General features: G+C 29.7%; 7 protein-coding genes across 8 annotated transcripts; 5 read left to right on the forward strand and 2 right to left on the reverse strand.

The window, feature by feature from the left end:
- Nucleotides 1-231: 231 nt before the first annotated feature.
- Nucleotides 232-1,478, forward strand: LOC145751011 (uncharacterized). The gene is made up of 3 exons (XM_082567079.1): nt 232-654; nt 939-1,076; nt 1,164-1,478. The coding sequence occupies exons 1-3, from the start codon at nt 541-543 to the stop codon at nt 1,314-1,316; spliced, it is 405 nt and encodes a 134-aa protein (XP_082423205.1). The 5' UTR covers nt 232-540; the 3' UTR covers nt 1,317-1,478.
- Nucleotides 1,479-2,140: 662 nt separating this feature from the next.
- On the forward strand, nt 2,141-3,071 carry LOC145751071 (uncharacterized). Its single transcript, XM_082567151.1, has 2 exons — nt 2,141-2,543; nt 2,625-3,071. Exons 1-2 carry the CDS (start codon nt 2,277-2,279, stop codon nt 2,727-2,729), a joined length of 372 nt encoding a protein of 123 aa, XP_082423277.1. The 5' UTR covers nt 2,141-2,276; the 3' UTR covers nt 2,730-3,071.
- Nucleotides 3,072-3,451: 380 nt separating this feature from the next.
- On the forward strand, nt 3,452-4,615 carry LOC145751136 (uncharacterized). Its single transcript, XM_082567227.1, has 3 exons — nt 3,452-3,652; nt 3,951-4,088; nt 4,154-4,615. Exons 1-3 carry the CDS (start codon nt 3,542-3,544, stop codon nt 4,319-4,321), a joined length of 417 nt encoding a protein of 138 aa, XP_082423353.1. The 5' UTR covers nt 3,452-3,541; the 3' UTR covers nt 4,322-4,615.
- Nucleotides 4,616-9,779: 5,164 nt separating this feature from the next.
- LOC145749922 (uncharacterized) lies at nt 9,780-12,033 on the forward strand. Its single transcript, XM_082565806.1, has 3 exons — nt 9,780-10,172; nt 10,256-11,315; nt 11,469-12,033. Exons 1-2 carry the CDS (start codon nt 9,915-9,917, stop codon nt 10,370-10,372), a joined length of 375 nt encoding a protein of 124 aa, XP_082421932.1. The 5' UTR covers nt 9,780-9,914; the 3' UTR covers nt 10,373-11,315; nt 11,469-12,033.
- Nucleotides 12,034-12,207: 174 nt separating this feature from the next.
- Nucleotides 12,208-19,422, reverse strand: LOC145750888 (sodium/myo-inositol cotransporter-like). Its single transcript, XM_082566961.1, has 17 exons — nt 19,419-19,422; nt 18,895-18,995; nt 18,664-18,735; nt 18,376-18,540; nt 16,185-16,289; nt 15,918-16,023; nt 15,729-15,809; nt 15,466-15,620; nt 15,265-15,348; nt 14,977-15,112; nt 14,146-14,253; nt 13,800-13,950; nt 13,540-13,708; nt 12,972-13,187; nt 12,767-12,861; nt 12,604-12,683; nt 12,208-12,407 (listed from the first exon to the last, which is right to left on the reverse strand). Exons 1-17 carry the CDS (start codon nt 19,420-19,422, stop codon nt 12,208-12,210), a joined length of 2,028 nt encoding a protein of 675 aa, XP_082423087.1.
- Nucleotides 19,423-19,446: 24 nt separating this feature from the next.
- Nucleotides 19,447-21,964, forward strand: LOC145749466 (signal recognition particle receptor subunit beta-like). 2 transcript variants are annotated; one of them, XM_082565233.1, is made up of 8 exons: nt 19,447-19,585; nt 19,774-19,872; nt 19,986-20,059; nt 20,391-20,473; nt 20,555-20,691; nt 20,879-20,933; nt 20,995-21,112; nt 21,424-21,964. In XM_082565233.1, exons 1-8 carry the CDS (start codon nt 19,447-19,449, stop codon nt 21,511-21,513), a joined length of 795 nt encoding a protein of 264 aa, XP_082421359.1. In that variant the 3' UTR covers nt 21,514-21,964. The 2 variants fall into 2 exon arrangements, with proteins under 2 accessions (XP_082421359.1, XP_082421358.1); XM_082565232.1 differs by having other exon boundaries at nt 19,451-19,585; nt 19,774-19,868; nt 19,964-20,059.
- Nucleotides 21,691-24,890, reverse strand: LOC145749465 (DCN1-like protein 1). Its single transcript, XM_082565231.1, has 7 exons — nt 24,726-24,890; nt 24,161-24,383; nt 23,425-23,593; nt 23,095-23,225; nt 22,898-22,980; nt 22,612-22,708; nt 21,691-22,252 (listed from the first exon to the last, which is right to left on the reverse strand). Exons 1-7 carry the CDS (start codon nt 24,750-24,752, stop codon nt 22,170-22,172), a joined length of 813 nt encoding a protein of 270 aa, XP_082421357.1. The 5' UTR covers nt 24,753-24,890; the 3' UTR covers nt 21,691-22,169.
- Between the last annotated feature and the right edge of the window lie 189 nt (nt 24,891-25,079).

Here is a 25,079-nt window from a genome sequence, read left to right on the forward strand (position 1 = left end):
CAGCCTTGTATTAAATATCTTCGTACTTTATTATATCCCAAAATATTAAAACAAAAAAAGACAAAACAAAAACAACAAAAAAGGTTAGAACAAATTATCTTTAAAAAACCAAAGGGGTTAAAAAAGGGGAAATCCCAGGGGGCTATACTTGGGAAAATCACAAGGACAAAAAAAAACCTATGCATATAGGTGCATAACAATTCAGAAAAGTAAAAATATTTTTGATGCTTGTTTAATATAAGGATAGCTTGTTTAATATAAGGATCTATAAAAAAATAATATTTAAAAAGACAAAATGGAACCTCATTATGTTCGAGTTATTTTTAAATTAGATGTAACGTAAAGACAAGCGAATGTCTTATTGTTGTCTAAGCAGACAAGTAAATGTGATAAACTTAGTTCATAACTTTGTTTTACTCTCGCTCAGCGATGGAAATTTCTTTATTGAAAAATAAGGTTGTTACTTATATCTTAGTCTTATTTAGTTTCAGCTTATGAGTAAAATTTAAACTGTAACATTAACTGCGGTGTACTATCAAAATGGCACCTCCTACTGTTAGCCTGACTGTGGACAACCCTTTAAAACCAAGCGAAATTTGGTTTAGTAGAAAAACAATCGATGACAAACTCGAAGAAACTCTGTTAGAAACTATGGTAAAAACTTGCTTTACTTTTACTAAGTTTAGTATTTTTTCCAAACACGACCATTATCTTAGGCATGTTTATACCACATAGAAAAATTCCTAAAAAATCCTTATTACGTATATACATTAACCCAAAAATGCACAGGCCCATCAAGATCAACTGTTGTATGTCATCAGAAAATAAAAAATATGACAATGTTAACTGCACTTTTGTTGCAGCAAATTTAAAAAAAAAAAAAACGTGGTTATGTTATAACAATAATTTTTAACACTTTTTTTTATATTTGCTTGAAGATTAAATCGAAGACAATAGAACAGTTGTGTCCGCTGATTGTTTTTTATTGCGATCAGCAAGATAAATATATTACAACAGAAAATGAAAAGCTATATGTACTAAGAATCCTGGACAAATATGATTCAAAATATTTAATGGTAAAATAAAAAAAGTAACAATAAGGTCACTAAAGTTCGTATAACTGTGTGAAAATTAATAAACCTTTTTTTATTTAAAATAAATAGGTGAATGTGGTACAGCCAGGACCTAAGTTTGTTCGAGCAGAGTGTCATGTCAATTTCTCTGACAACAAAATTCAAGGATATCGACATTGCAATTGTCAAATAGGAGGGAAATATTGGAGTTTCAGAAGTTTTTTTTCCAGGATTTTTTTTTAAATATAATAATTCTTGACAATTATATATTACGCAATTTGATTATGTAAATCTGTATATGTAAAAATGATTAATTCGCTATTTAGTTAAAATAAAAAACAAAATCTGTTTTTGTCAATTAATTAATAAACATGTAGATTGGTTATTAGAAACAAATAAAAATCTTATAAAATTATTATTTTGTTACAACAACAAAAAAGACAATGAATGTGTCCCAAAGGCTAAATTTTTTATTTAAGACCTTTGCACGTATTTATATTCTTATTGTGCTGAACAGTATTTAAGTAAAAAATTATACAGGCTACATATATACACAATGTGTATTAGACCCTCAATTAATTTAACATCACATCAAGGTAAGACCAGTGATAATTAAACTGCGACTAAACAATAAACTTAAATTAGCTTCTTTTTTCCTCAATAGTAGTAAAACTGATTTTATAGAAACAAAATAAAAAATGTCTAGTAGAAAATACTTAGTCAGCAATTTAACATTAACGTAAAAGGGGATATCCCCAAGTTTAAACTATTTTTTAAACTGTTCACGTGACTAATAAAAATATTTATATAAAAAATGCAACTATTTATGTACACGGTATCAAGGCTATGCAAATAACAATAAAAACTAAAAACGTGATAAATTGTTTTAATTTTCATAAGGTATTTAAAAAAAACAATAAACAGCATTTACAAGCCCATAAATGATAACTTATAACCTAGGTAGCTTCAATAAAAAAAAGATTTTAAGGGGAATGTCCCAGACTTGAAATTTTACTTTTATTAGTTTAGTTACTGTAACGTAATGCCTAAGCCATTGTACCTAAACTCGTTGCCTGTGTATAATACACCGTTTAAACCAAAAAAGCATACTTTGTTTATGTCTAGCTACTGTTAAGTTTAAATAAAAACACGCATTTAGAGCCATCTAGATTTTTTGGAAGCGTGTGATACAGTATATTCAAAATGTCTAGGTTAATGCGACCTTCTGACCTAAGCTTTAGTCAACCCAGCATTAAAAATGAATTTAGAAATGGTTCAAATATTCACAACGTTATTTTGGAGTTGCTGTGTCTTGGTGAGTGGGAACGTCAACAAGAAATCAATTCCTTTCCACCGATGATAGTAGCAATGTGTCCAATTAGAAGAATTTGGTTTAGCAATGACAACCGAAGGTTGTACGTTTTCAGGTTTCTAGAAAAAAACAACGAACTTCCCGGTGGAACCGTAAGGGTAAAGAATTTAAACCATAATTAAAATAAAAGTTGTTTGAAAAATGATAAAAAACAAATTGATATGCTTGATTATTAACAGGTAATAGAAGGTAATGTGCGATCCATGCCTTTAAATGCTGGATGTCATGTTAGAGTTCGTGGGGGTAAAAGTACTTTAACACATTGTCCCTGTGGTAACCTTTAAAAAATATTTCTACTTGTTTTTCATTTAAATTTCACAGCTTTTAAAAAAGAAAATTTTGAAATGTAAATATGTATGTAAAAAGTATGCAAAATTTTACAAACAAATGTTGTCTAAAACAAATACTGCTTTGAACTTTTATAAAGTATAAACAATTGTATTTTTGCGCAACTAAAGGGAAACTTTAAATGTACATGGCTTTAAACTTCATTTAAGTTTTATTAACCATTGCATTTAAAACTAAAATATACATGGTAACGGCTTACACGCTCTATTAGATGTAAATCCACCAAAAAACATCAAAACAAATTAACAGTCTAGCTCGTATTCTCTTATTAGGCTTTGTCTTTGAACAGTTTAAACTTTTCTTTTATTAACTAAATAGTTTATTGTTATTTGTTTTAAAGCTTTTTTCAATACATTTAAATTTTTTTTGCTTTTTGAGTTTCCAATAAAGTTTTCTTATAAAATGTAGTTTCGGAAATGTTTTAATAAATAAATACGTTAATGTTTAAAAATCATTATAACAGCCCTGTAGGAAATATCTTCGTCCTTTATTATACCCCAAAATATTTAAAAAAAAGACAGCACAAAAACAACAAAAAAGGTTTGAACAAATTACCTTTAAAAAACCAAAGGGGTTAAAAAAGGGGAAATCCCAGGGGGTTATACTCGGGAAAATCACAAAGACAAAAGAAAACCTATGCATAGCCATATAGGTGCATAGCAATTCAGAAAAGTGAAAATATTTTTTGGTGCTTGTTTAATATAAGGATAATCTTTTTTTATAAAAAAATAATATTTAAAAAGACAAAATGGAACCTCATTATGTTCGAATTACTCCTGAAACATTGAAGCTTAGTGAAATTTGGTTTAGTGATAATCAAATCAGCAACTTTCGAAACCATACGTCATTGAATGATCAGGTATTACTATTGCCTGAAAAAAACTAAACTTAAATTTTTTGTGTTTTAGCAAAAGTACGGTCCATGACTTACAATATTTTGTTAATGCTGACCCGTATATTTATTATGTACTTGCAAGTGTTGCTTGCAAAAATTTAAGACGTTTGTGTGAGTATTGCAACAATACCAAAATAATTTAATAGAGCAAATGCAAGCGATGTTCCATATATTCCAATAGCCCATAGGCTCAAAAAACAAACCATGTGAATTATAAAAACAAATTTATTAGTGTTAATTTTAAAGAGTATTTTATTTTAAGATTGGGTCGTTAAACATAGATGAGTTAGATCCACTACCTGTGTTTTGGTGCAAGTTGCAGAAACGCTACATTACGACTGACAATCAATTGCTGTACATGCTAAAAGTTTTGGAAAAATACAACCCTGGTGAAATCAAGGTATGTTAAATACCTTGACCTTGTTTTAATATTAAATTATTTTTTAAATAAGTATTATTGTATAGGTGGAGGTAATGGAGGAAACGAAATTCAAATTCCTTCGGGCCGAGTGCCACGTCACTTTTCTAGACGAAAAAGAACGAACTTATCGCCATTGCGAATGTCTGCCGGGTAAGGAATATTGGTGCCTCACAAAATTCATTTTTAATTTCTTTTCTCGCTACAGACTTTAAAAAACCTTAATTTTAGTTTGTTTTGAATCTTGTTTCATATTCGGTTCTGTGTAGTAACTAAGTTTAAAAAAATAATGTAGTAAGTTTTATGTGCATGTTTATTTCTTATACTTTCTAAAATGGTAAAAATATTTTCTTGTACATTTTAAATTTAAATACATTCACCATTAAAATCTTGAAGATAGATGATTTGGTGCTTAAATGACTGCTATGCGTACCCTAATGAAAATTAAGGACCTTTTTTATAAAGCTTTTCAGTTAAAGCTTTTCAAAAATACTGCTATACCTACAGAAGATGGTGCCATAGGTTTAAACAATACAAAATATTATTGTTTTTTTAGGAACATATTGTCTGAAATTATAGGTGTTTTGTTTAAATATTGAGTGTTAAAATGCAAAGGTGGGCACCAAATCGTTAATGCGTTAAACGTTAAATAACGAAGTTAAATTTTAAAACTTCACTTTTAAGTTCATTTTAAAAATCGTTATCGGACCTGTTAACTTTCGTTAAATTGTGCTTTCGTTGAATTAAGCCCGTAACTCAATATTTTACAAGTAAATACATGGTAATATAAGGAATATATATGTTTAATATCGCCGTTTATCGGGTTTAATCGTCGCAATTTTTAAACGATGTAAGTAAATACTATCCGGCCACTGTTATTTTGGCATTAGGCCTAAGCCAATTTTAAAAACTTCTTCTAAACCATTTTCGTCTATAGTTAAAACATCGATTAATAAAATAACTATCCTTTTTAAAAAAAAAGGTAATTTCTTTGTTTGTTTTAATTAGATTTTAACGTTAACGTTTACCGATAACTTCCATTACGTTTGGTTTAATTTAACGAAAAAACGTTAGCGAAGTTATTGTATTGTGTAACAAATACCCATTTAACGAATTTGCTTTTTCAATTAACTGTGCCCACCTATGTTAAAATGCTTAAAAAGGTGTCACTAGTTTATCAAAGTATTATATCTTACATATCACACATATTAAAACAACAAATATGTAACAAAGACGCCTTAAATCTATAAAACCTATGTACGTAAAAATACAAGCTTTGGCGTTTTGTTTATCAAATCAACTACAAAAGAAACGGCGAAACCCAAATTAAAAGACAATTTTAAAGTTTGGTTTCTTTTGTTTGCTTATTTATATGCCTTCGTTAAGCCCTTTAAAGCAAACGAATAAGTATTCGCAATAAAACAACTTTCACGAAGTATATTATTTAAAATGTAGGGGTATTTAAATAACAAGCCCAAGAAAAGATTTATTATTTAATATTAAAAAATTACAAGTTGTTGTCAATATGGAACCTCCAAGCGTTAGTCGAAAGATAAGCAACTCAAAACCAAGTGATATTTGGTTTAGCAGTGAAACAATAGTGTTTCAATTTGGAGCAGAAGATATAGAAAATAAGGTAATACAAATTTCTCAAAAGCTCAAAGTTTATGTTTTTCTAGTAACAAATATATGATCACCCCATAATTTTTAAAAAGTTTAACTTTGCAAGCAAATAACCAATCTTTAAATAGAATAACAACTAAATAGTAAAATCTGGTTTTATAAGATTGATTTATATAACAACAATTTGATATTTTTGGTCCTAGCATGTATTTAAAGTTTGTATGACTATTACAGCGGCAATGTATTAATATATTAACTTTATTTTACTTTTTCAAAGATTGCTTCCTTTTCAGTTGAAGAAATGGGCCCTTTAATTATTTTTTGGTGCGATCTGCAAAAGCGATATATAACAACCCAAAATGAGAAACTGTACGTATTTAAAATAAGGGAAAAAATTACAGAAGAACACATAGAGGTAGGCTGACAAATTTAGACCATTTAATACAAGTTATAATTTTTTTTACAACAATAAAATAGGTAAACGTGGTACAGCCAGGACCTAAATTTGTTAGAGCCGAATGTCATGTTAGGTCGCCAAACAATAAATACAAAATTTATCGACACTGCGACTGCCAGCTTGGCGAGAAATATGGGAGTTTTTGCGTCCTTATGTAGTCCAACAACTTTGAAGATGTAACATTTAGCTGGTGTAGCAAACAACTTTAGAATTGTAAATATTTTTAGTACTTTAAACAACCTTAATTGTAGCTTTTCTCGAATCTTGTTTCATTTTCGGTTCTGTGTAGTAACTAAGTTAAAAAAAATAATGTAGTAAGTTTTATTTTTAAAACAACTTTTACGAAGTATATTATTTAAAATGTAGGGGTATTTAAATAACAAGCCCATGTTATTTACAAAACGTTATATTATTATTTGTTAAGTCATAAATTCAAAAGCTAAGAAAAGATTTATTATTTAGTATTAAAAAATTACAAGTTGTTGTCAATATGGAACCTCCAAGCGTTAGTCGAAAGATAAGCAACCCAAAACCAAGTGATATTTGGTTTAGCAGTAAAACAATAGTGTTTCAATTCGGAGCAGAAGATATAGAAAAAAAGGTAATACAAAATTCTCAAAAGCTTAAAGTTCATGTTTTTCTAGTAACAAATATATGATCAAATCATAATTTTGAAAAGTTTAAATTTGCAAGCAAAAACCCAATCTTTAAATAGGATAACAATAAAATCTGATTTTATTACGTTGATTTATATAACAACAATTTAATATTTTAAGTCCTGGCAATTATTTAAAGTTTGTATGACTATTACAGCAGCAATGTATTATTATATTAACTTTATTTACTTTTTTTAAAGATTGGGTCGTTGTCAGTTGAAAAAATGGGTTCTTTAACTATTTTTTGGTGCGATCTGCAAGAGCGATATATAACAACCCAAAATGAGAAACTGTACGTATTTAAAATAAAAGAAAAAATTACAGAAGAACACATAGAGGTAGGCTGACAAATTTAGACCATTTAATACAAGTTATAATTTTTTCTACAACAATCAAATAGGTTAACGTGGTACAGCCAGGACCTACATTTGTTAGAGCCGAGTGTCATGTTAGGTCGCTTAACAATAAACACAAAATTTATCGACACTGCGACTGCCAGCTTGGTGAGGAATACTGGAGTTTTAAGAAATATCTATACAGCTGGAAAAAAGCAACAGTTGAAAAAATTTCTTCAATATTTTCCAATAATTGATTATTTTTTGTAATCGATTTGGCATTGTATTTTAAAGCGCCCTTATGTAGTCAAACAACTTTGTAGATGTAACATTTAGTTGGTGTAGCAAACAACTTTAGAATTGTAAATCTTTTTATGTTAATATAGCTAGGGGATTGTGCTTTTTACACCAGGCCACGTTCAATTAATATATTTTAACAAAACTTTAACTTTGTAAAATTTATTGGCCTTTTTTCATCTTGTTTTAAATACCACGTAGTTTAGTTACGTATTTGTTATCAAGCAATTAAAAATGGGGGGTTATATTCTACTGTGATGTCTTTTTTACGTACTTAAAATTATTGCATAATACTTTTAAAATATACTGTGATGATATTAAACATTATACGTTCATTGTAGCTTAATCTTGGTGCATTATGTACAAATTTGATTGTAAAATAAAAATGTTAAAATAGCACAATTTTATTTTATTTAACTACCCTAAGGTAAACTTAAACTTAGAAGATTCTAGGATTACGTTTAACTAAAAATATTTAAAATGAATACTCGTATGTGACCTAGTGAACTAAGTTTTGGCCAAACGAGCATTTAAAGTAAATTTAAGAACAAACGAAACGTTAACGACATTTTTAACGAATTGGCAAATCTTAGCGAGGGAGAACGACAACAAAAAATCAATCTATGAAGAAACAGGGACAATGTGGTAACGAAGTGGTTTAAGTTACAATGTGAATTGTATAAGTGGGCAGGTATTGTTATTACAATTTAGGTGGGTAATTATACAATGCTGTTGTGACGTCTATACTAATTATAAATATACATCAAAAATAAGTTGTTATGTGTAAAGTCACTATTTAAATTCACGATAAACAATAGTGGGGGGAAGAACACGTCAAATTGAAAATGAGTTAAAATTTGAAGCTGGCAAGCAAAAGGCGCTAAACTGTTAACTATATGATAGTCATAGCTAGGTGCTTAGTTTAAAAATTCTTGTTACTTATATCCTAGCGCTGTTAAGTTTGAAGCATTAAAATAAAATTTAAACTAATGAATGCTAATGAATTAAAAGCAAACTTGGTGATACTTCTCTAGAATCTATGGTAAAGAAAATGCTATATTGTATTTAACTAGACATTTTTTTCTAGTACTTATATGTGATTATGATTTTAAGCCTGTAAATTAGGAAAAAATAATTTTAAGTTTCTTGTACCCCAGCTGTTTAAGTTTAGTTATCGTGATTTTACAAATACTTGTAAATTTGTTTAAATATTGCATCAATGACAAAAAAAAAGTTATGTCGACTGACTGTGTCTTATTGCGATCGGCAAGATAAATATAATACAACAGAAAATGAAAAGCTGTATGTACTTAGAAATCGGAAAAAACATGAAACAAAATATGTAATGGTAAGATGAAAAAGGATATAACGTTAAGGTCACTAAGTGGGTATACCTTTATGTGTGAAAATTAATAAACTTGTGTTTATATGATGTGAAAAGGTAAATGTGATACAGCCAGGACCTAAGTTTGATCGAGCGGGGTGTCATGTCAATTTTCCTGACGACAAAATTCGAGGATATCGACATTGCAACTGTCAGATAAGAGGAAAATATTTGAGTTTCGACAAATTTCTTTTAGTTTTTTTTACTTGGTTAACCTACCTTGTATTGCTTTATTTCCTTTTAAAACTTTTAATTTGATATATCGTTTAAACTCAAAATGCAAATATTTCCTGTGCTTTTTGCTGTTATACAACTTATATCTAAAGTATTGATCAATGTTTTTAAAAAGATTTGTTGAGATTAACAGAGAATAATTTTATTGCATATTAAAAAATTTGGCTATATATTTCAACCTAAAATTAAACGTGCACATTTTCAAACAAGTCCTGTACTTAAACCGCTAGGGAAACAATAATAAAAGATAACTTTGGAAAGGCCTACATAAATTATTATTTAAGTTTTAATTTAAAACGTAAACATATAAATAAAAGCATTAAAGAACTTATGCACCATAAAAATAATGTAAGACCTTCTAAACTCTAAGGTTAAAAAGGAATTACTTTAGAACAAGTATTTAGTTACAAGTTAGCTAGGGAGTATAACTAAAATAAGTCGAGATTGATCAACACAACGACCGAGATTGATCAACACAACGACACAACAACATTTTTGTCACAAATAAAAAAATAAACCTACTGTAGCTCACTAATGCTCATTTTTAAGTCATTAATGCATATAAAAATAAAAAAATATCAGTAGCAATCAAAAAAATCGAAGCGCTTTGATTTGGGAAAGCCCCGCAATCTAAAACATTTTTCCGTCATAAAGAATTTAACAAAAGCTAACTACACGGCGCAAAACAAGTAAGCTTTAGTTATATGTACTTTAGAAACGCCTACCCACGCGTAGTTTTACAAATAAAAAACATTTGTTTAAGACTAGTAGACTGGTTTAACAAAGTGTAATCACTATATAGCATATAGAAACTGTGAAACAATGATGTATTTACCACCAAATGAGATTGGTTTTACGAAAAAGTGCATTAAATCAAGCTTTGAAAACGGTAAAAAAGTAAACGTTGTAATACGGGAATTGGAAAAAGCAAGTTTATATAACAGACGACAAATAATTGATGCATTTAAACCAATAACTGTATCGCGGTGTAACGATACTTGGTATACCTCCGATAATCAGCAACTATACGTTTTAAGAGTATTGGAAAGGGGCAACATTTTATTGGGAGGAAAAATAAAGGTAATAACCCCTTTTTTGCATAACAACAATAAACAAAAAATTGTATTTGCGTAAAACTTTTGACTTACGATTTTGCTATTTAGGTGATAGAAACTGACGTCAAACCCGAAACAGAAGAAAATGTTTTTTGTCATGTGACCATAAGTGATGGAGTATTAGCACCATTCAAGCACTGTTCTTGTGATTTAACAGAAATGTAATTTTTATGCATACAAGGCTGTTTTTTATGCAGTTTAAATTTTGTTTTTATTGTTAGTATATGACCAACTATAGTGTTAATGCTATTTAAGTGATTGCACCATCATAAGCGTGGCCTTTCCCACGTATTGCAACTTTGTTTTGACGCACTTAATATTAATTAATCAATTGTTTGTGTAAAGATATAGACCGTGACGTTTTAGCTATATTTACTTGGCAGGCTTTTGTACTAAGCAACAGTTTGTATAAAAATTGTAATGTAGGGAAAGTACCGCTGGGAATTAACCTATAGCATTTGTATAGGCTGACGTGTAATTGAAACCAATGTCAAATCTTGTGTAATAAAAGTTTTGAAATAAACGCCTAATAAGAAAGTTCTAGAGTTATTTACGCATAGCTTAAGTCGTAGTTCTTATAATTTACTAGTCTAGGTAGTTCACAATTCAATAGTACACAAATAAAGTCTGTATAAGAAAAATGTTAAATATTTGGATTTTTTAAAGTAAAGCATTGTATTAGCAAACTTAAGTAAAACACATCTGTTATTTATATAATGATTTTTGAAGATATATACCCGAACAACTAATACCTTTGTATGCTAGTCTAGCTGACTACGTAAAAAGCTAAGGGAAATACTGTTGGTAGACTATTAATATACCACAGCAACCGGAAGGCCTTATTGACATAATGTGCAAGTATTTGAAGCCTAGTGAAATAGAATTCTGCCTAGCAAATATACGAACAGTACTCAAAGATGGCCGAAATGTAAATGAAGTAATTCAAATGATAGAACAAGACTTTGACAACAGACAAATATTAATAAGGAAAATTCCAAATATCACAGCAACGCGATGTCAAGAAACAAATACTTATTTTACCTATGATAACGAAATACTTTACGTATTTAGAGTGTTACAAAAACGAGGAATTGTCGATGCTATTCAGGTAAACATAACTGAAGTAAATACTAATTGATTACTTGACTAATAAACGAATATAAAAGTGTGCGAGAGCTACCTGTTAAGTTAGCCTACTGCTTGCTTTCAAGTTAGTAGCAAATAACGGAAACTTTTTAAATATATGTTATTACATTAATAGATTAACGAAGTTTATCAGACAAAAGCTAAAACAAATCAATATGCTGGCTGTCATGTAAACGTTGAAGGCGGTATTGCCTATCCGCATTGCAAATGCTCATAACAAATCAATGTGAAATGTCTATACTCTTACTGTGTTGTATAACTATAGTGTTATGACGTACTGTTTATATTAATCGTTTCTAGTTTTAAACTTTTAAATTTTATGTTATTTTTTCAGTTAAACTCATACATTATACTTATAATATAGTGCAGTTTTTCAGTAAAACTTGAAATTAAATAAACTCTATAAAACACATTGAAAATGTTATTATAAAACACTTACCTTAAGTCGGTTGTATTATGCAGTTTTTTCTTTTTTAAAAAGTCCATTAGCTAAGTATAATGACTATCCGTTTATTGTTTTAACTTCTATATTCTTATGCAACGTTTAACACTTGCTCACCAATACAAACGTTTAAATGATAAAGCCTAGCCTAGTTTCTTTCTACGACAACACAACGATTTTGTTTCGGGCATTTAAGGCATAATGCTTGTTAAGGCTTTATATAGTGTAAGAAAAGAAGACCTGCATATTTTTTGTGTTCTTAATTTAATAAAACAAAAACACATTAACGTTTAATACAAACTATATAATTTGTAAGTAAACTACTGTATATTAATTTTATTTTGTAAATAACTAGAATAACTTAAAACATAATGTAGATTTTCCGAATAATAAACTTGCTATATATATTCTGTTAAATTGACCATATAAGGTATAATGATGAACCGATAGCCAGAATGCAAACCAAAAAGAAATTGAGTATAATCTTTTCCATTCTACTTTGCTCTAAACTAAAAAACTTGGGTGTTTCGTCCACGATCTTAAGTGCATTTTCTGGCCTAATACCGCAAAGAAATCTTCCCAATTTTAAAGCCCATTTACCGCAACTCCGTTCTAATAAAATAATCATAAATATAGAACTTAAAATCGCAGGAGTCAAACAAAAAAAGGCAATTACATTTCTTAGCTATGATACGACCTTTTAAACTTTGGTCTCTTACATAATTGTTAGTTGTTACTGTTAATAAACAAATTAAATGCACAAAAAATTGTGGCATGAACTATTTTATATAGATTACTGTAAAGATACCTTTATTTGCCCTTTTTGTTGAGGTTGAATTGTCCTTTATTTTATCCAGTTCATCTGAAAAATCCGTTACACTTTCCTTCCTAAAAAAACAAATAATTAAAAAAAAAGAAAAAAAAAAATTAAAAAACCTTTAATTTTTGTAAAACCTTTATTTTTCACTTACATATCTTTACTGTTAAGGAATTCCATAGAAAACTTGTCTGTTGCCTTATCTATTGGAGGAATGTCATTACGAGTCCAATAAGTTAGACGCGTTATCTAAAAATATACATAAAAATTTAAAGATGCTTAATGTCACTTTAATAGAAGTTTTTCTATAGGTGGAAATTGCAAAAAAGTTATGCTAAAACAGAATTTAAGTAACTTACATTCGCCTTTCTAGGCTTTTCTGTAAACAGGCTGACTACAAAAGCTATAATCAGGGTTACAAAAAACATTACACCAGAATAGTACATGTAATGAAGTTTTGAAAGAAAGTAAGGCCTTTGGTCTTCTTCCCCGCATTTTGGTGCGGCGTACACAAAAATAAAAACCAACCGAACTATACCAAGGGCACTGCCTACCAGCCCACCATAGAAAGCACCCTGCAGAGTATAAATATGAAACTCTTTTTTAAAAACAAACTATTTCCAGAAACACTACAGCGATTTTAAGTCAAGTTATTTAAAATTACTTAACTAAACGAGGGGTATGGTTTAATATACGCTATTTTTTATGTTATGGCACTTTCTATTATCCTCTTTAAACGGTACTTACTCCTACCAAGCCAAAACAACAAGTATTTATCATTAAGCTTTAAGTTGTTTTAATCACATTTTAAGTTTAATGACATTTAAAACTACAGGTATGCCCTTAAAATTCTGGGTAAGTTTTAGGCAGTTAGATGGTTATTGGAACTAAAACGTGATTGAGTTGGTTTAGTTTAAATTTAATCACCTTTTCTGTGCAACCAGGCCACAAAATTCCTATCACAAAGATGGCAGCGATAGGTGGTGAAATATAATTGGTAACCTCTTGAATATAGAAAAAGAGTTGACCTCCTTGGAATTGTTGAATGATTGGAACCCACAAAATGCTTATTACGATTAGTGCCACTATAAACAATCTGTTAGAAAACAATTTAACAACAATGATATGTGTCCTTAGAATATGATATTTATAAACAAAAGAAAGGGAAACTAATCAGATAACTTTACCTTCCAACAACCATAAGCTCGGTTGAAGTTGCAGTTTTTCTCATTTGCTTCCATAAATCTAATGTAAAGATGGTGCTTGCGCTGTTAAAAATTGAATCCAAGCCACTCATTAACGCAGCGATCATAACTGCCATCATTAAACCTCTTGCACCTTAAGGAAAGAATCTTAATAACATTTGCCTTTTACTTAATCCCTAGCATTGTTAAATACCAAAATTATAATATTTAGTTATCAAAAAAGTCTAAGTCACTTAAAATTTAGTTATGTCAGCATATTTAAGGTAGGATGTTACACACATTCTTATGCTTAAAATAGTTAAAGAAATTTTGATTGGATAGAAACTACCTGAAGGTAATATTCCAAGTACCAGGCGCGGAAAAGCAAGGTTAGTGCACCCGGCCGAACTTCCACACATCTTTAAGCAATGCTCGCCGGGAACACATATCAAATCATCTAAAAAAAATTAATCGCAAATAATCAAATAAAATTCGAAAAATTGTTGATATCAAGAAGCATACAATATAAGATATATTGTTATGTCCATTATCGATCTTATTAAAAATTTGAAATGATTTATTAGCGGGAGGTCACTTTTAGTAAGTTTCGGCGTTTCACGCTGAATCATTCGGCTTGATCCCAGCTGCGGGAGATTTTTCACTCCCCATCGTCATTTATGACGCATTTGTTGTTCTGTTTATCGATAATGCTTTGTATTTTCTTTATTGTTTGTATGCGCTTTCTCCTATTTTATTTCGCTTTAAATAACTGGCAATATAGCCTTTCTGGTCAGTTTGCTGGACGTAAAAACTCATAAATAAGTAAGGCCGAAGTAAGCTTTAACACACAATTAGACTTTTGCTTTTATACTTAATTTGCGATTTATATACTTTATAGTTTGTGTTTCATGTCATATCTTTGTGTCGCATTTATTTCGCATTTCCTGTAGTTTTAATTCTAATTAAAAGCCGCTTGTACAGATTACATTTGGTAGATTGAATCCTTGGGCAGGTTTTGGTAATAAGCTAGCGAGTTTGATTTAACACGACTATTTTGTGTATTTTAATTAAGTGTGGCTTTCTTATCAATGCTCATCTTTACAGCGTACTGTATTGGGGTTTAATAATTGTTTAAGCCATAGTAGGAGTGTATTAGATCCTACATATATAAAGTTTTAACCTGTAAACAACACTCTTGATATCATGCCGGGCATAATCATTATGTAGAGGGGTAAAATTTTTAGAATTCCACCCATAATTGTACCACCCTGAGCATGGGATAAAGATTTTGCAGCTAGCGTTCTCTGCACTAATACCTAAATACAACATGAATATCAATAATTAAAAATCTTACTCTAATAATACAGTTTTTTTAAACATGTGTTTGCAAAACATTCGTAAGTCAGCTGTTAACAAGAATTCAAATAATAAAGCCCAACTCTAATTAGCATTGTACTATTAAAACTACCTGATCAGTGCACCAATACCAGAGAGAAGTAGGCGTTTGTCCAATTAAAAAACCTAACCATGGCACATCGGGATTTGAGATGCCCTGATTCGCACAAACGATATATTACTTTTTCAATGTATAAAGTTAACTTAATCATTATATAATAAATACACGCCGCTTAGCATTTTTAAATACAAGTGAATATCTAAGCATAAATACCTTTAGCATTATGAATGATTCGGGACCTGCCTTAGGAAGACAAGGGTCACTTATGTTTATGGTCAAGTTATACTTAATCTGCGCAACTGTTATATTTGGTGCGGTTTGCATGTATTTTTCTTTCATTCCATAATAACCACCAACTTGGGAAAACCCTTGAACAACATCAAGCGACTTTTAAGAAATAATATTTTTTATCAATGTAAAGGTAAAAATCTAATATTGCCTTGTAGGCATGGTGCCATACGTTTTTATATACCTACCTTGAATAGTAAGAAACACAGTTCCTCCAATCATTAAAATTGCCTGCAGTAAATCCGTATACATTACAACTGTTAGTCCACCTTGGCATAACAAACAATAAGAAAATAAACTTTGAATCACACAAATGTAAGACTGGTAAATTTAAAAAACTTAAAAAAAAAATTTAAAAAGCTTTATTAAGGTTATACCTGTAACAGTGAGAATGCCCGTCAAACACACAAGCAAAGTAACTGATGTGAATAAAGGCCAGCCTAGAACCTGTTCCATAAAAAGAGCGCCAGAGTACAAATTGACCTGCACAAAAATAAAAAAGAATATCCAAATGTAACTAATTTTGCTTTTTAAAGCTCACACACTTATTTTAACATCTAAAACGCGTTATTTGTTATAATTTAATCATGGCAAAATTGCATTATTAGTACTAAAAATAGCATAACTAATTTTGAAAAACTTACAGATATTTTTGTAAATAAATATAAAAGCAGGGTCAATATAGCCAAATAAACTTTTAATCTTTTTCCACCAAACCTGCGTTCTAGGTATCCAGGCATTGTACAAACCTAAAAATAACAAAGTTAGAAAAATACATGATTTGTAGTACAGTGATCAAATTCTTATTTCGTGCTATCAATTAAAAAGCAGTAGAGACAGTGGGATTTAAAAGCCTATATGTTTTCAAGCTATTCTAACATTGGTATTGTAACAAATAGCGTTATCACTTAATTTGCCTTTAAATTAATGATTGGTCTGCACCCGCTGATAAGGGCGTCACCGGATTGATTTAAGTTTGAAAGCAGGCAAAACGGTGGTAGTATTCGGGTGACGAGTTTGTGAACGTTTTGTATGTGTATCTTTTCGCTATAATAAACTATAAATTATAATACGGCATATGATACGAAAGAATAAAAGACTAGAACGTTACATTGGAAGTCCTGCCGAGATTGTGTAGAATATTAAATTAAAATGTATTGTGCAACTTCAAGTGAAATTGGCGCACCTGAAGAATACTATAATGGAAATGAAAGCATTAGCCGATGCGACGATCTAGTAACCTATGACGATTTAGAAGAAATTAAAAAGGAAATTGAAATTAAAGTCATGGTTAAAGTGATGGATACCTTTGAAAATATGAAGAAACAGTTTGAAAAATTACAGGAAGATTAACAGCTGTTCAAGGAATGGAAAAATGAACAAGAAAATGTGAAAAATAAAAATAAAGTAGAGATTTCTTTGTTAAAGACCACAATGTCACTATCAATAAATGATTTAAGGACAGAAGTTTTAAAATTGATTAAATCAAATGCTGTTGTTAATGAAACAAACCAAAATAAAATTCAAGAAGACACTGCAAAGAAAGTTAGTCACCCTGAAAAGAAAATCGTTTTGCCAAACTTCAATAGGCCTACGGGTAAAAAGGACAAAAAAGATAACAACTCCAGGAAGAAAAAAGAAATGATCGAAACAGAAATGAAAAATAATCCGAAAATAGTGAACATACGAAGAATAATTGCAACGCCACAAAAAATTCCCTCTGCAGACACCAAGCTTAATTCGTAAAGAACAAAATCTGGACAAAGATATAAAAAGCATTGTTTATTAGGAGAATACCGGTTTAAAACGACCAAGTTTAAATACGTTTTGCTATGGCTCATTGAGCAAAACCGCTTATTCCTATTATCAACAATGGGACAGCCTTACACTGCAGGATGGTATATTATATAGAAGATGGATTTCACCCTACAATCAATCTGAAACTTATCAATTGATTGTCCCACGACCCCTTCAACAATCTGCATTGGACTTTACCATTAAAAATTATCACACGCCTAAAATGGCGCTAAAACATCTGCACAGAAGGTACTACTGGTATTTTAGTAGGTCCGACGTGCTTAAATTGTTAAGAGCAGAAAATTTTACTGTGGAAAAAGAAAAAATTAATTTCAATCACATCGTGAACTCATACAAATGTTTTTTTAATGGAGAAAATGTATGGCTAAGACAATTTGGGAATAAGCCTTGCGGCCCATATAAAGTAGTTAAACGTATTAACGATATAACATATTTAATCCGATCTGTCAAGTTTATGTCTTATCACATAGTTAGAGACATCAGGTTAATTAAATTTCATGAATCACCTGGCAAATCTTATTAGTATTAACTTTAAACGTATAATGTTCTGTATCCTCTGATTTATTATTAATGTTTACCGCTTTTATGTTTACTGTGTATGTTTTTGTTATATTGTAAAGTATTCCTTTATCGGGAAGGGAGGAATGTAACAAATAGCGTTATCACTTAATTTGCCTTTAAATTAATGATTGGTCTGCACCCGCTGATAAGGGCGTCACCGGATTGATTTAAGTTTGAGAGCAGGCAAAACGGTGGTAGTATTCGGGTGACGAGTTTGTGAACGTTTTGTATGTGTATCTTTTCGCTATAATAAACTATAAATTATAATACGGCATATGATACGAAAGAATAAAAGACTCGAACGTTACAGTATTTGATAAGTATAACCTTACTAGTAAAAGCTGTTTATTAGGCTAGGGTAGGCACAGTATCTATACGAGGCTTTATTGTAAAATAACGTGTAGAATTTTTGGTCCTTTAAAAAATTGCCAGTAAAAAAATAAATATAGTTCTTACCCCTGATGCGATATAAACTGGTGCAAACACCCATCCAAGTAACTGAATTAATAGTACACCGTTCACTACCCAGGCACCCACTACAATACCTCCTGCTGCACCCGAACCAGCTAGACCTACAAAGTGTTCGCTTCCAATGTTACTTACAAAAAGTGATGCCCCGACCTAAAACAGTATTATTTTAAATTGTTATTTAATTTACTACAAAGACTTGTAAAAAATTAAAGGTTGGGGTCTAGGTTTAATATTTTACTTAAAGACAGTTTAATTTTGGTCGTCCAAACTAACCAAGAAAAAATTCATATTTCTGCCAGCAAGAAAGTAACCTTGTACAGTATTGCGTTTCGAAATGCAACTAGCCTAGAAAAAACAGAAATTGGTAAATTGTGATAACAGTAATTTAAGCTGCAGTTAAAGCTCGAGTTATTGCGATAGGAAAACAACATTTCCGTGAGAGCTGTAACGTTTTTCTTTGAAGCTTGTTAGAATAATTTAAAAAATGAAATAATTTATGTTTACCACAATTCCTACGACGATTACTATTAAAAAATATCCCAACACAACAATTAAATCCGCAATGTCCAATGATTGGCCTGCGTACAACATTTTCAGAATCGACACTTTTTTAATTTTATGGAATCCAAAAATTTGTATCTAAATTTTGTAAAGCATTCTACGTATATTATTTGATTTACAAAAGATCTTCGAATTAATATTTGAATATCAAATTTTACATGTTTTCTTCAACCAATTATTTGTAAATACATACAATTATTTTGCCCTTGATTTCAAAGTTGTCTGGTTTGTTACCAGATAGTTTTAAAAACTAACTACACGTCTGTTTTAATATATATTACTTGAAAACGTATTTGTACGATTTTCAACGAAAATTATTCTGTCTGGTGGCCCGGAAAATGCAAAACTTTAAGCACATACTAAGAGCAAATACACACCCTCTCCCAATTTTGATAAAAGAAAGGGAAATCCTAATACGCACCGGGGCGTAGCTTTTTATTTTTTTCCAGAACTTCCACGTTACCAACACATGTCTATCTCTCTCTTTTTTTGCGTATGGACTCGTCGTGTTGTGAAGTCAAATTAGAAATGTCGTCGTCAATAACAGCATACATAAAATTGCTAGAACCTTATGGAATTACTGAAGATATTCTGCCTTTCTTAGTTGTGTTTGTTGTAGTCGTTGCAACAGCAGGTACCTTAAATTTAATCATATTTTAACGCAAATACGCTCACAAAAAATCAATTTTAACAAAATAAGACACTTTTTTAAATAAAAAAATTTAACAGTAAAAATATGTTTTAAGATTTTATTATTTGATACATTGGTTAATATAACATGTAGTTCATTAAAATTTTGCTAAAATTCTATTTTTTTAATAGTTTTATGGAAAGTAATAAACGGTTCCAAAAGCAAGCGAAGTGGAATTCTATTAGTTGGAATTTCAAATGCTGGGAAAACTTTTCTATTTAACCATGTAGGTTTGTATTGAATTAAATAATTTTGTTTTATTTGTATTTTAAAGTTGATTTTTTATTTTTTAGGCCTTTAATGATGTACTTTTTTGTTTAGTTGCTTCTTGAAGATTCAACAGAAGAAATTGTTACTAAAGATACTGTAACTTCTCTTAAAGAAAATCAGGCAGATTATTCTTTGGGCAAAGATCAGGTTATACAATTGCATATATATATAAGTATTATACTTTTGAATAATAACATTTGTCATGTATTTAAATTCACAAAAAACAATAGTGGGTTGTTATGTGGAAGAACACGTCAAATCTGTAGTTAGGTATCTTTGATTTCCACTGTTTCTATGTCACAAAGCCTTCAAAAATAACTTAAGACTGGGTGTGAAAAACCTAATGTTACCTCATTTTTAAGCTATTAAGTTAGCCTTTCACGCCAGGTATAAATACATACATTTGTAAGACATGTATTATACTTAAAATTAGATTTGTGATTTTTGAAATACACTTAAATGTCAATAATGTTTTTAGGCAATACCTTTCACTTTAATTGACTTGCCTGGACATGAATCAATAAGACAAAAATACCTTGACAAATTCAAAGATGTTGCAAGGTACATTTATCTGATATTGTAAAATTTTTCTAATTAAAATTGCTAAGATTTTTTAACATAATTTCGTTTTTTATTAAACAGAGGTGTAATCTTCGTCGTTGATAGCGAAACATTTCAAAAAAATGTTAAAGATGTAGCTGAGTTTTTGTTCCAAATATTCACAGATCGTTTGTTTAATAAAATTTCTCCAAAAGTTTGCATCGCTTGCAACAAACAAGGTAAAAATACTTAGAGCTTTTTTTTACCTTAGTGTAGTTGTTTTTTTTTGGAAAGGATGTGCTGCTGTAAAGTGTTTAAACTAACTTAAGCATTGGCGAAAAATGTAATTTAAACCCAAACCCTTCAGTTCATAATCTAGTGCTATGACCTTTAAATAAATAAATATATTACCTTAATTTTTTTTAGATCTTTTAAAGGCAAAAAGCAGTCAAGTGATTGAAACACAGTTGGAAAAGGAATTGTAAATACCCTGTTTTTTTTATTTTTGGGCATGATTGGGTTAATTATCTCCTTTTTTACAGAAACACTGTTCGTAAAACCCAGTCAGCAGCTCTATCCACTACATCAGGTGGAAATGATAACATTTTTCTTGGACTGAAAGGACAGGATTTCAAATTTAAACAACTTTCTAAATTTAAGGTTACCAATTTTTTTTTCAAGTTTTGGACAACTAGATTGTAGCAGGCATCAACAAGTTACTTTTTCAATAAGAATAAATACATTTAGTTTTACCAATATTTTGGATAAAGGTCATAGGTTTAAGTGTAAAGATTTATAATATTGTTAAACACTGCATAAATAACGGAGAATGATTAACAATATGCTATCGGGAGGAATCGAACCCAGAACGAAATCTTAAACCTATTTTTGTCAAACGCTAAACCTTTTACAATTTTAGTACCCTGCTAGCAATTAAATATGAAATTATTGAATTTATAAAATTATTACAGGTTGAGTTTGTTGAATGTAATGTTTATGAGAACGAAGATGGTGAACGAGATTTGGACGGAATTTGGCGCTGGCTCAGAAATTTAATTTAACTTTTTAGGGTGTAAACATAGGTTTTTCTTTAAAATTGTGGGTGTTATTGGTATTACTTTTTCTTGTAATATGAATCTTTTGTACCAGAAAAATTTTAATTTAGCAGTTTTTTTCCTAATTTTTGTTGCATATTCTTTCCTTGTTTGCTTTTGACAAAGATTGCAACACATTTTTCATTTTAAAATAATTCTTGTTAAAGAATATGGTAAATAATGAGTAAGACAAAACAAAGAAGTAGATGTGTTTGCTCGGAGCAAAACTTGTTTTACAATAAAAGAAAAAAGAAGGTTATCGAGCACAAAATTACATTGTTAAGATAAAATTCAAGGCTGTTTAAAAATAAAAAAGGGGATTAAATAGATAAACCTCAAATTGTATTTTTTTCTAGTTAGTTATGCATAAAATAAATCTAACTTGGAACTCAAAAAAATAAATAAAATTTATTAACCATTGCTTAAAATAAATTACTAAATTAGATTCATAACCACTCCACCTTTAGGATTTTTAAATGCAGATTAACATAAAATGCTGTAAGTTAAGAAAGGATATTAAACCAGGAATAAATTAGGGTACTACTATCTCATGTCCTTGGTAGGTCGGTAAAATTCGGGGCCTGCATCTAAAAAAATCGGGTTAAACCCAATTTTCAACCTTTTCAGCTCATCTCAATGTCACTCCCATTGTTTAACAATGGTCTTGCCCATTCAACAAAATCGTCAATAAGAACTGGCCAGGCCCCTTAAAAAACAACATTGAATTATAAATTTAACTACCTTGACAGAGCATAAAAGGCAATAACAGCCTTCTTAAATTAAGTTAATTAAAAGTATATATAACAATTTAAGAAAAAGGTATATTTTAAATGAACATGCCAACAAAAAAACATTTTTCTAATTAGGAGTAAAATTTCTTAATCTATGAAACATCATGCAAATTGCACAATATACTTTCAACTTGGTAATCCAATTAGGCAATACCATCTGGCATCAGCTTGCACATAAAACAGCTGTTTTAAGTCATTGCCACTCATAATAAAAACTAACTAAGCTACAATGCATTTGTTAGGCAAGTCGTTTGAAATTTTAAATCAAGTTTACCTTCTTCATCATAATTAGTCATATCATCCGATATCATCATCGAAAAGTCAAGCAACAAATTCCAAGTGTCCCGGGGTATTGCTCGTCTATAATGCTCCTACATAGTTAAGTTCGATTTAACATTTAACCTTTCACAAATACTATTTATATATAATGGAGCTTAGTGGACAAAATTTGTCCAAACCTGCCATATGTGGTGAACGGGTAAATTATTGCAGGCTTGAGGTTTGCGAATATAGGGCAAGTTATCGACTAGTTATTCTAATGGATGAAACAAATACATTACCTCTAAAAACCTTGACCAAAGATCTAGAAATTTAAAACGATCGCTTAATAATATATTCCAATATGCTACTGCCATATCTAAATCTATAAAAAACAGCAAATTTATTAATAAAAGGTATCTAAGTAGATTTATTAAAAATTTGTTCTATAGACTAGACACACTTACAAATAGATATTGACAATTTTTGACATACTTACCTAACCCTTTTTGGCCAGGATTTTTGGCAAAGTTAAAAGTAAATTGATAAAAGTCACGAAATTTGGATTTATCTGTAATGTCATTTGCTAATAGAGGAAGTTTTGTTCTAAGCTTTGAAAGGTCGTCACATCTGCAAAAAAACAAAAAAAAAACAGTAATACTTCCATATATTGAGAAAAATAAATAATTTTAATTACAGACCTATGTTATTTAAGAATTACCACAACATTGTTAATACATAACCACATAAGGCCTTGAACCACTAATATGTAACCATTTAACCTTAATTCAAGCTATTAGTTGACTTAATTAACAGAAAAAAATCTTGCCCTAGTTCTGTCATTCCATCGGTGAATTCCTTTTTAGTAAATTCACATTGAGTTGCTGCCCGAAATTTCCATGCAACTATAAGAACAATTCGACTTGTCGGTTCTACTTGTAGTTCTTCACAAAATTTCGATATGCCTTCAACACCGATTTTGTCTGGTTCAGCTGGGTCTAAAAATTAAAAAAATATTAAATTTTTTTATGTGATGAAGTAACATTAACAATATATACACATTCAGTTTTCCATAACTTAGTCTAGTTTAAATTAACTTATGGTAAATTCATTATCAAGTTTGTCTGGTCAATAATTCGTTTTTGTTTTGGCTTAGAAATAATTATCTGTACTGCGTTTTTATTGAAAAGGATATCACAAGAAATGTAAATTTACATAAATAATGTTGTTTTTTTATATAAATATGCTGTAATCTAAATTTAAAATCATTTTTATCATCAAAGATAGAGTTTTTATTAATAATTAATGTCCATAAATGAATTAAGGGCGGTTTGGTTGGGCTGTTCTTGTTCATAAGCTCCAAAAATAATTAACAGGATCAAAATAAATTGCATTTTTAATTCTGCTTAAAACAAGTATATATATATAGTTTAGATATATTTTTATAATAAAACAATATAAAAGATTTATTATATGTAATGTTTTTAGCCATTTTTATATGAATAAATACCAATAATTCAAAAATTTGCAAATAATAAATTTATATATACAACTTAAGATATTACCTCTCAGTGCATTAAATAAGCCTTCCAATTTCCTTTTGTCTATTGAGTTTGAGTTATTTCGATTTTCCCTTATATAAGCCTCTGGTTCGGTAAAAAAACTGTCGGAAGCTATGTCCAGTCTCCAGTCGTGCCTGATTAAACACGATATTGCTGACTTCTCGTTGAGATTTGTAAGGGATATAAATTGCCTAACCTTCTCCCTTTGGGAGGGCTTTAATTTATGCTAAAAAATAAAAAATAAAAAACTTAAATTTATATGCACTACATTGATATCAATCGGTAAGGGAGTTGTGCATTTTTTTATTTGTCCTTGATGTGGAAAGCACTTCACAGTCTAAAGGTATTAAGTTACATTTGTTACCCAAACCAAGTCTCGAGTTAACTTTGACATTTGTTAGGTTTTCTGAAGTTAAGTTAAGGGCGGAAGGGCACTACAGCATGGACGCAGTGGGTATCAAACCCAGGTCCCAGCCATCATGCTGTTATTTTTGATTTATAACAATCAAATAAAAAATAATAAGCAAATTGAAATATTTAATTGATATGATGTAAATATTATACATACCATTGCTCGGTTATCGCTTTTCTTCATGTGAAATTTTTTTCGTTGATTCTTTTTGACAAAAAGATTATTAAATGTTTATTTGTAGTTTTACTAGCTTGAATGTCTATTTCTTGTTTAATTTTTAAACTAACATACAGTTTAAACTACAGAACTTACAAACACACAATCTCTAAAAAAATAAATTGAAAATATTTAAATGCTAAAAAATCTTGCTTTCTATAGTTTAGCAGGTTTTATATAGACAAAAACCTTTACTAGACATTTAAAACTAAAAACAATGTATAAAAAATAAAAGGTTTTTAGTTATAAATTCGTAGAAGCATGTTATTACCTAAAACGGCAACAATACGTGAA

Source organism: Corella eumyota, chromosome 4 (genome assembly GCF_963082875.1).
Source record: "Corella eumyota chromosome 4, kaCorEumy4.1, whole genome shotgun sequence".
In the NCBI taxonomy this organism is placed as follows: Eukaryota; Metazoa; Chordata; class Ascidiacea; order Phlebobranchia; family Corellidae; genus Corella; species Corella eumyota.